A 10,607-nucleotide genomic window follows, 5' to 3' on the forward strand; every position below is an offset into this window, starting at 1 on the left:
CTGACAGGTGACCGGGAGACACTAGTCACATGACCGCACTTGTGAGGACGTCTCCGAACACGGTCAGCTACTCATCGGACTGTTAGCAATGACCGCTTCTCCAGCGCAGGGTCACGGTGCTCCAGAGTCGGTCCTGGAAAGCAGGGCGCTAAGAGGCTACACCCTGGATGGAGCACCAGCTCATCACAGGGCAAACACACACACACACACACACACACACAGAGCGAAAGACGCATTTGGACCGTAGCAGGAAACCAGAGCACCCAGAGGAAACCCACACAAACACAGTGAGAACGCAAAAAGTCCACAAGGACTGAGCCGGGTTCGAAACCCAGGCGCTACCCGCTGCGCCGCTGTGCTGCTGTGCTGAACCGCACCCCCGCAGGAGAGCTGTTCAAAGCCACCAGAGAGTGACAGTAATTGTGAAACGTGTTCCTTCGACGTGCTCCTCGAACCTGCGCCGGAGGGGCTTTGTGATTTTGCTCACGACTCCAGGGAGATTGATTCATCTTCTCGATCAGGAAGACCAGTCAGGTTTTTTGTCATCGTGCCGCCGCTGCCGCCGCGCAAAGGGCTTTTTACGCAAACCGACAACAGGCCGGAGGAAGCGCCGGCGAGCGGCAGGGTGAACAGCGCTGAGCTCCGGCAACATTTTACATGACAATAACGGGCCTTTCTCTGCTGTTTATGGCCATTCACTGCGTGTACACTCCCAAATCTCCCTCATCTTGTCCAACGGCTCCTATTAAACGCCGTGTTCAGAGCAGGGATTTAAACCAATATTGGTCTGTTGGGACCCGCGTTCGCTTTCACAGCCTGCGGCTTTTATCTCATTATCGCGTTTCCATCTGCTTGCGCACTTTGTCTCGCAGCCCCTTTTCTTCGGCACCGATCGCTGGTGTCTGGCGGCCCGCTTAGCGGCGCCGGACGCACCCGACGGCCCGGAACACCTGCGTGTTCTCGACCCCGAGGGCACGCCAGGTCGTTGGAGTGCATGCGCTCCCGGGCACGGCGGGAGGGGTCGCGACCTCCGGCGCTCGGTACCACGGTGCGCTGGGCGTCTCTGTGGTCCACAGGTGAGAGTCGGGCCCCGGCCAGCCGGCCGGCCGGGCGTCGAGGGGTTCGCGACCCGGCCATGCGAGGCACGGCGAAGCGGAGCGCCTTTCTGCGCCTCCTCTACAGAGGACCTTTGATTTCATGGGGCTCATGATGTTTATTCTTGCCCAGTCAAGGATGAAGCCCAAGGAACCAGAGATTGTCCCCCTTTCAGCGGCGCCACAATGGGGCAGCGGCGGCACAAACCACTACCAGTTTCTCAGCGTTTTGTGTCGGCGCTCTCTTGGAGACCGCCGCTATACAACTTACTTAAAGGAGGAGCGCGGGGACGAGGGGACAGATGAATTCCCTCATTGTGGCCGAGGGAAAACACATTTTTGTCACAAGCTGGACTGAATCAGTCCCCCCCGCTTTAGGAGACATTTCTAATCTTGTGGAAAGACGCACTCTGTGCCACCAGTTCAGGTTCTGGCCAGAAGTTAGAACTTTGGATCGCGTTTGGGCCCATTGATTTTTTTTTTTTTTTGGGCACGGGGTGAGAGAGGGAGTAAGAGTGAAAAAGCCACTATCTTTTCTTTAGCGCCTTTGTGGGCGGAGCTTTCGCTTTATCCTACAGCACTTACAGAGGAGAAGCACGGCTTCCAACATCCGATAAACAAAGACTGTCATGGATCGCTGGCACTTTCTAAAATTATATGTAAATGAGCCGGGTTGTAACCACGGTGGCTTTCTGCATTTCAAACTTTAATCCGGACCACAATGAAGAATAGTCCGCCTAATTTGCCTAAATATATGGAAATGACGCAGCTTGCCAAAAAAGTTGGCGGCCTAAAAAAAATCTTTGTCGCACTCGGCTCGTAAATTTCATCAGTAATCCGTACGAATCCCAGGGAGAAATAAGGCGCAGAATACCCAGAACCCTCCCATGAACACGGTATTGATGCGTCCACCTCATTATCGAGTCTCTGCCATTGGCTCCGCTCTCCCACAGAGCTGGACAGAGTTGGACAGGGCTGGACAGAGCTGGACAAAGGCTGCAAAAGCTGGACTGAGCTGGACAGGGTTGGACAGAAATATATGAGGCTGTGGAGAGCTGGACGGGGCTGAACAGGGATGGACAGAGATGGACGGAGGTGGACGGAGGGCCGTCAATACTATCAATATTGGACAGGTCCCTGAGGTTAGGGCTTGACTGATATCGAGCGAAAGAAAGTTACACTTAAGGTCCACAGTGGAGTTTGTGCTGGGGAATGGGGGGAGGGGTCACTGGGGATAAGGGGGCGGGGAGGGGCGGGGTGGGGGGGGGTTGTTTAAATGTACAAAGTGGGGATCATTGAGAGACGACCTCAGTAAACAGTGTTTCTCGCCTCCTTTCTCGGGAAACACGGATTAGGCCCCTGTGCGACAGCTCTGACAAATGTCATTTTTATTTGCATTCCATTTAAATATAGGTGGAGGGAGACGGTGGGGGGGGCACTTCCGTCAAGGGCATGGGGGCGTTCGGTGGCGTCCAATTGTGCCGCAAAATATTCATCATATTTTCTGAACATTCCTTTGAATGCTACAGTTTTGTTTCTGTGTGTGTGTGCGCGCATGTGTGTGAGACACCAGGCCCACGATGCTCTCTGCTGGCGCTCGTTCTTCCGTTTTTTCATTCCCAATATAGTTATTCCAGGGCCATGACCTCTGTCCGAGAGAGCAGAGCCCAGAGTCCGTCCACAGATCATGCGTGTCTTTTTATTCATAAGTGAGCAGTTTTGTTAAAAAAAATCACAGTTTAGAACATCTGGACAACAACAGGAACCTTTGTAACACTGATCACCCAAGCAGCTCTGTGAGATCCAAAGGTGGTGATGCTGATGGCGATGAAGACGATGACTGATGATGAGTCCGGTTAACTGTGTTCCAAGCGTCTCTCATAACAGCTTTTCTTTCACCAGATGGAGGTTATGTTCTGTTCATATCTGTCTACTTTGGTGTTCGTATGAAATGCTGTGCAAATTGCACAGGTATGACACTCCGCCAATGACCTTTTACATTATTTTACTGTAAAAATACACAGCTGGCATCAGCTGGTTTCTGTCAGTATGGCTGCTTCACAGGGTTTCTCTTCCAGTTCCATATTATTATTATTATTATTATTATTATTACTCCTACGCCAGTCCAAATCTGGCAGACATATCACTGCCCTGCACGCTGCCATATTGTGCCACAGCTTTCATGCTGCATCTCGAACCTTCTCTCCCACATCTGTTTCCTGTTGTTTTTTTTTTTCTCTCTCAAAAACATTCGTGTTCATTTACCACACTAAACACCCATCATACCCACCTGCTGAATATTTGTTCAACAAAGTCGGAGGCGGAACTGCAACGTGTCTTTTTTTTTCTTTTTAAAAAAATTAGATTTAATTTAGAGCTACACTTTACAGGACATTTATTACACATATAAATACATTCAATACTGTATATACACTTCGGGGGGTATTTCACAGAGCCGCGTGCTGCGCGCCGTGCAGACCGAGCGCGTTCGCGTGCGGGTGCCCGATCAGACTGACGTAGTGGTGCTCTAGTCCGTGCACGGGCGACAGGTAGCCCGCGTGCTGCGGCGCGGGCGCGGACAGGGCCACGGGCGGGTACCCGACGGCGGGGCTGCGCGCGGAGCCGTGCCACGAGAGGTGCGCGGGGGGGGGACTGTGCTGGAACGCGGCGTCCGCGGCGCAGTGGCTCTGGCGCTCCGCGGGCACGTGCAGCGCGCACAGGTAGTCCACGGGGTCGTGCGCAGCGCCGACCGAGCCGAAGGCGGGCTCCGTGAGCGCGCGCGACTTGGACTGCAGGAAGGCGAGGATGCGCGCGTACTTGGTGTCTTTGGTCTCCATGCGCTCCACCGTGGTGAGGTAGTGCACGAGGTTCTTCATGCACTCGTGGTATCCGTAGTGGAAGTAGTTGGCGAACTCGGCGAGCAGCTCCCCTGGGGGTAACGGGAGAGGGGCGCGCGTGAACGCAGGGATTCATTCATTCACTCACTCATTCATTCATTCACTTATGTGACACGTTTCTCTGTTCCCACACAGTATTTCCACATCGATTCACGTGGGTCATTTCACTGGAGTGTAATTCAGGGTAAAGTACCTTGCTCATTCGTCCCTATTCCACACTTTCACCTTTAATAATCATCTCGTGCTTTACTCCAAAGCAGCTTTGCTCTGTTCTGCTACTTACGGTGGTTTGACCAGTACAGAGCGGGTGAGTTTTACTCTAGTGTAGTAATCAGTGTAGGGTAAGTACCGTGATCAGAAGGTGGGGGTTAGAGACCCCCCACACGAGCCCCGCGGGAGCCTCGTGGAAATCGACCCGAGGGCGCAACACGCGCAGCGCGTGCACACCGCGCGCCCAAACGGCCCTGAGCTCCACCACGTGGACCGCGATGAGAGAGGGAAGGACGGGTGATGCACGTGATAAAAATGACAGCCGGGGGGGTCGTGGGAACGAGCACAGGCATGGACACGCACGCACGCACACCACACCACACCACACACAGACGCACCTTTGTCTCTGCCGCGCGGGAAGTCCGCAGAGTGTAGCGCGCGCAGGTACTGCACCGTCATCTCCAGAATCTCCGCTTTCTCCAGCTTCCCCGAGTTCTGTTCGTAGGAAGAGCACATGATGTGGCGTGTGTTGGAGTGTGTGAGGACAAGCGCGAGCCGAACCCCAGAACCGCCGCATAAATCGTGGTCACGTTGCCTACGGATCTTCAGACCCTCTTCTCTATGAATATTAATACTGGGGTGGCGGTAACTACAAGAGAACATTCTCGATGAATGGCTCAGGACCAGTGGGGTTCGTGATGTTCCGGAGTGCCCAGCTGCCGTCGTGCCCACGCACTCGCTGTTTAGTAAGTAAACAGCTGGCAGCGCACACATCCACGCGTCTCTCGGGCTTGGGGACTCGAACCAAGTTCCGCGTGGAAGCGCAGTACCTGCTTGGCCAGCGCCATGGGCACCGTCTTGCCGAGTTCGTTGAGGCAGCGGTTGATCCGGTCCCTCCTCCTCTTCTCGATCACTTTGTGGGAAATCGGGGTCCTCTGTGGGGGAGAACGTCTCGAGGCAGTCAGTGATGCACCAGGCAGACAGGCGCGCGCGGCCATTACTTCTCTCTGCACGTTGCGCTTGAAGGTAAACTTCGTGCAATTTCTCCTGTGATTTACCGAGATGCCCCCGTCCCCCGTCCCCCCGTCCCGATTCAATAAGGCCGCGAAGTTACCCGTATTTCACCGAACGCAGGGACAAGAAGAGAGCCGGGGGAGTCGCGCGCCGTGTCCCGCGTGCAGAGCCGCGATGCCCAAAAAAGCGCAGTAGCCGCTTGATCGTGGAAGTTTCCCGAAACGGTTCCAAAAACAGAGAGTCGGCGGTGCAGCAGGAGCACCGCGTCCCACTCGCAACTGTCCCACTACCCGCCGCTCGTGCATTATGGTGTTTTATAGCGCGGAGCCCCAGTTCGGAGCGCAGAGGCACCTGGATCCACCTGATCTGACCAGCTGCCGGACCGCCGCTGGCGACACGCGGAAGCTCCACCTCGGACCCCACGGTGCCTACCTTGCGCTCCTTCATCCTGGATGCCATCGCTGGGGCGAAGGGGCGAAGAGCCGAAGGGCCGAAGGGCGCTGAACAGGGGCGCAGCAGCAGCAGCAGCAGCAGCAGCAGCACCACTTGCGTCCGTCCCGTCTGTCCCGCCGGTCCCCGCCGGACGCTCTGCGGTCTGGAGGCTCCACGCCAGCGCTTATAAAGCGATCACTTCGGGGACTCGTGCATTCATGGCCTAAATTATTCCATAGGATTAAAGGGAGCCTCTTTTTCGCTTAAATGTGTGCATTTAGGATCAGTTAAAGAAATGGCAAAAAAAAAAAAACAAAAAAACCTGGAGCCACGGGACTGGCAGAGAAGGGGGGGGGGGTGCGCTTTGTTAATCCACGTGGCCGTTCAAAAGACACGTGATTGCTTTGAGAACGTTATTTGCATAGCAAGGACCCGGGGCGGGGAAGCGCGCACCGGGCCTCCCTGGGTCCCCGGGAGCGCGGGGGTGCGCGCAGCGCGCGCGCATTCGCTGAAGACAAAGGCGCGGCGCCCCTCCCGCCAGACAGAGAGGGTCCCCCGATCCGTTCAGCGGCCCCAGCGAGGCACCTCCACCTCGGCCCCGGCGCCGTCTCCCTCGCGAAGGCCTGTCCGCTGTCATTACAGTAATTAAGTAAGCCTTTAATAGGCTGTTCCGCCGAGCTCGAGGGAGATCTTTCTGGAGACGCGCTCCCCCGATCCCCCCCAGCGCACGCAGCCTCAACCCCCCCGGGTTTGTTTCTCAGGGCTTCTCACACGACCGTGCTGACACGTCCATCTTTGATGAGAGATGGCAAGCTTTTTTGTTTACACTCGGCAGGTGTGGGGTGGGGGGCTCGGTGTTCGGCGGCGGGGGTGCGCACGGGCCCCGCGCCTCCAGTCCTCGGGCCCGCGGCACACGACGCTCACCCGCCGCCGGACTCCTTTCTGGAGAGGGCTCAATTTGTATCCTATTATCCTATAAGAAAATGTCCATTGAAACGAGTGAATAGTTGCATTGGCCCAAATTTTAATAATGGTGTGAATGAAAAGGGGGGGAAATAAAGAGGAATGCAGCTGCTCCCCAAGTGCATTATCCCCCGTCACCTGCGACACCCCCATTCATTTGCCTAATTTCGGTCAACTTAACAAACTTTGGGAGGGACCATCGCGGCATTGTTGCGCAGGGCGAGGCTTTCTGATCGTTTTGATCCGCTAAATGTCATTAGAGCGGCAGAAACAATCGCGTTCGAGGGGCTCCGGGTGACGCGCCAAGTGGAGGCGCCGGACGCGCGCATCACAAAGGGCCACTTTTGTGCCCCCACGTTGCCCGAGTTTTCTGCCCCAACAAAGGGCATTATTTTATACTTGAATACGTCGCACACAACAATCGGCCGTTTTCTTCAAACATATTTTCACAGCAAGGTTGACAACAGGTTTATTGTGTGCCCCCCACCCCCCGGGCCCCCGCGAGCCCCCCGTCCCTGCGACTCATGCGCCAAAACGGTTTGCTCGTCCGCCTCCTTCCACTGGGAACCTTTTAATCTTTAAAGATTCGCCGTGTTGCGATGAAACGCGTCGTGTGTGCGATGTGGAGGGGGAAAAGGAGAGAAATAAAAGATTTTTTTTGGTTGTTTTTATTGGCGGGGGGGAGCGGCGCTGGGAGGGAAGCGGGGGTGGAAAGGCTGCCGGGACGTTTGAGGCCATGGGACTTTGGGGACTTTTGAGCACCAAGGAGCGAAAAGCGCCAGTGAAGCAGACAAAGGGTTTAAATCCCATTTAGGTTTATTGTTGCACATATACACCGCATGTTCAGTAACAAACGGGCTTTGTGAACGCGCCGTCCCGTCCCGCGCGCCCTCGCCTCTTCCCCGCGGACAGCGCGAGCGCTGCGAATGCGGCTGAAAGCGGCGCGTCCACGCGGTGCCACCGCTCTCTGCCGCCGCGCAGCCCACACCTTATTTCATCTACGACGAATTTACACTTGATCTCGCGCTGCGGTCCCGCTACACAGCGGAAGTGCCGCCGTCGGTGGCGTTTTTCTCTCTTTCTTGGGAGGGATTCCGACCCGTTTCCGACGCCTGCAGGGACGTGCTGCACGTCTTGGCCACTTCACTCCAAGTGCCCCGCGAGTGTGTGTGTCTCTCTCTCTCTCTCTCTCTCTCTCTGTGTATGTGTGTGTGTGTGTCCATCACTCGGGCTTAACATACATTTAGAGCAGAATACAAGATAACACTTGTTTTAATCCGACAGCATTTCACCAACACGCTCGCATCTGTTGCACCGGGAGGTTGTTTGGTTTTTCATTTATTTCCATTTCGCTCAATCAAATGAGAGCAGCCGATGCAACGTAAAGAAAAGTAAAACAGTTGTTTAAAATATATACGTACGTATTTAATACAGATCACATGAGTGGGGTTGCTAAATCAATACCCAGTTCGGTGAGGTTTTAAATTTACTCGCCTTGGAGTTTATTTAACTCTCAGAGTTCATTTGACACTGCACTTGTAAGTGTGCATGTATGAGGAATAATTCTACTGGGCATATGCATACATACTGTGAATATGTATAATACTAAGTCTGTGAATGAGGTTGATGTGCTAATAATAGGAGGACAAGTAGTTTTGGGGTAAAATGTACACAATCAAGTTGTGATGTAATTGGCTCCTCTGCAGTTTGTCAGTAAACTGCCTCCACACCAGTGCTGAGCTCTAAGCAGGAAGCAGATCTCAGGGCACTTAACTGCTGACTGGATTTCACACCTTTAAATCAGTTCAGTGTTGTGAATCTCTTTACTTATTGTGACATTTCCTGTATAATTAATATAATTTAAGCCCAGCTAACCAACAAGGGTTAATCCTTTATATTTCTAATTAAGTAACAGAATGGCCCACAAAAGTGTTTCGTAGATTAATAGAGGGGAGGAGGTTAATACTGTTCCAGATGCCATCATTTCCAAAAGTCACAATTTTTTTTACTTTATAATAAAATGTCAGTGTATTTAATATAGTCTCTTTTTGCAGGTTTTATTTCAGATTCCCCGCAATGATCGTTTCCAGGAAGGCTGGAACTGGGTGGATGCAAAGTTTTTGTCATCATTGCAGAATTTCAGCCCAAACTTAGAATATGGAATCACCATGTTTAAATTTAAATTTCACGACTTTTTAATAAAAGCATACAAACATAATGTAAATAAGTAATAATCTTAATAATAATAATAATGATGACAAATAATAAGGGGGACCACGGGGGTCCACTACCTGCTAAGGGCCATCTGCATGTGACGGGGAGTGCAGTGGCGTGGCGGCGTGAGGCCACAGTCATGCATGTCACCTTGATTACACACGAGAGCACTTGTCAACCACAGTAAACAGAGCAAAAAAAACACATTCATGTCTCGGGCTCAGTGGGATTTCAAAGGGGACGTGGGAATATTTTACATGTTCCATGTATTTCTTTTTACATGCTGATAAAATATAAGCATCACTCAAGTTGTGGCCTCACTTCTCTCTTTATTCAGTTGCACATTTAACATATTTCACTTTCTTTCGTTGACTCAGCATAAAATACGTTTGGAAAATCCATTCGTTTGAAGTCCCCCTTAAGAAACAACAGAAAAATGGAATGCATTAAAAGCTGAAAATAATTTTACAGTAAGGAAAAATTATGAATATGACAGGACCCTGCAGTCCTACAGACATTCTGTGTTTACCGTGTTTACCATGGTGCTACTTGCACAGCTCAGTTCTGGTTGCTAAGTAGTGACTCTGTCTTTTGACTCTTACCCTCAACTCAACTTTTTTTAACCCCTTCCCTCCTTTTCTGCTGTTTCTATCTGAATTCCATGCAGACATGTTATAAAAATTTAGATTTTTTATTAAAACCTTTGTAACATTGATTGAGTCTCGTAAACTAGCTCTTCATTATGCTTGTATGCTTTTATTAAAAAGTCGTGAAATTTATAATCAAAGTCATTCCAGGAGAGTTAATATCAGTATCACGGGAAGTTTCAATGTATTTCCAGTGTATTTCCAGCGTTTCAATGTATTTCTCTCTTAGTTCCATCCTCATATTCTCAATAATAAATATTCAAATCCCGCAGATTACGCGTGAATTTCATCCGTGAAGAGTCGCGTTGTCATGCGCTGCTCCGTGACCCGCGGTGACCCCGCGCCTCTCGCGACCACCACCCCCACCCCCTCCCCCACCCCCCACGGGTCTCGCTGGACGCCGATGCGCCGGACTCGCGCGCCACCGTGAGTGCGACCTGCGTCATTTCACAGATCGTAATTATTGAAAAAAATTATTATTATTTCTTTAAATAACATCAAACAAAACCGTACAAATGGCAAAAACGAAAATGAACAATACAAAATATAGAAAAGACAGGGGAACACAAAGTGTGGCAATTTTAATTAAAAAAAAATGTTTATTAGGGGAGTCCTGAATAGTAATATATTGTACTCTTCGATTTCTTTTACAGTCAGATTTCTTTAATAATTATAGAATTTCCATGTATGGACATGAAATTTGATATGAGTAAAATTGCACTGATTAAATGAAATAGTTTGTTGTCCTGGTTGCAGCAGTCGAAGGTGCCTAAGAGCACTTTCTCCCACAACTTGTGATAACGAATATATACCCTCATCTGGCACTTTTTGGCTCAATATTACAGTTTCAGCGAATTCGTCGCAAAACACACACTTCGAATCAATGTCTGTCTTGAACTACTGACAGTCAGTTCTGTGGATCAGCTTGAACGAAACCTCTTTATTCTTATTTACAAGCAAATTCCTTCCTCCGGCACACAGGCCTCTAACTTTTCTCACACTTTTCTCTCTTGCTCTTGAAGGAATTCCGCTATGAGATGATGAAAGGTCTGGAAGTTATGTCTTGTCAGGGGGATCTGTAGCTCTGCTGTACTGCACACACCATGTTTGAAAAATAATTTCTCGGTGCTTAAAGT

General features: G+C 51.1%; 1 protein-coding gene across 2 annotated transcripts; it reads right to left on the minus strand.

Moving 5' to 3' along the window:
* Positions 1-3,535: 3,535 nt before the first annotated feature.
* Positions 3,536-5,930, minus strand: helt (helt bHLH transcription factor). 2 transcript variants are annotated; one of them, XM_029259184.1, is made up of 4 exons: positions 5,648-5,930; positions 5,032-5,136; positions 4,600-4,696; positions 3,536-4,023 (listed from the first exon to the last, which is right to left on the minus strand). In XM_029259184.1, exons 1-4 carry the CDS (start codon positions 5,672-5,674, stop codon positions 3,542-3,544), a joined length of 711 nt encoding a protein of 236 aa, XP_029115017.1. In that variant the 5' UTR covers positions 5,675-5,930; the 3' UTR covers positions 3,536-3,541. The 2 variants fall into 2 exon arrangements, with proteins under 2 accessions (XP_029115017.1, XP_029115016.1); XM_029259183.1 differs by lacking the exon at positions 5,648-5,930 and having other exon boundaries at positions 5,032-5,436.
* Positions 5,931-10,607: the final 4,677 nt, after the last annotated feature.

Source organism: Scleropages formosus, chromosome 16, assembly GCF_900964775.1.
Source record: "Scleropages formosus chromosome 16, fSclFor1.1, whole genome shotgun sequence".
Classification (NCBI taxonomy): Eukaryota; Metazoa; Chordata; class Actinopteri; order Osteoglossiformes; family Osteoglossidae; genus Scleropages; species Scleropages formosus.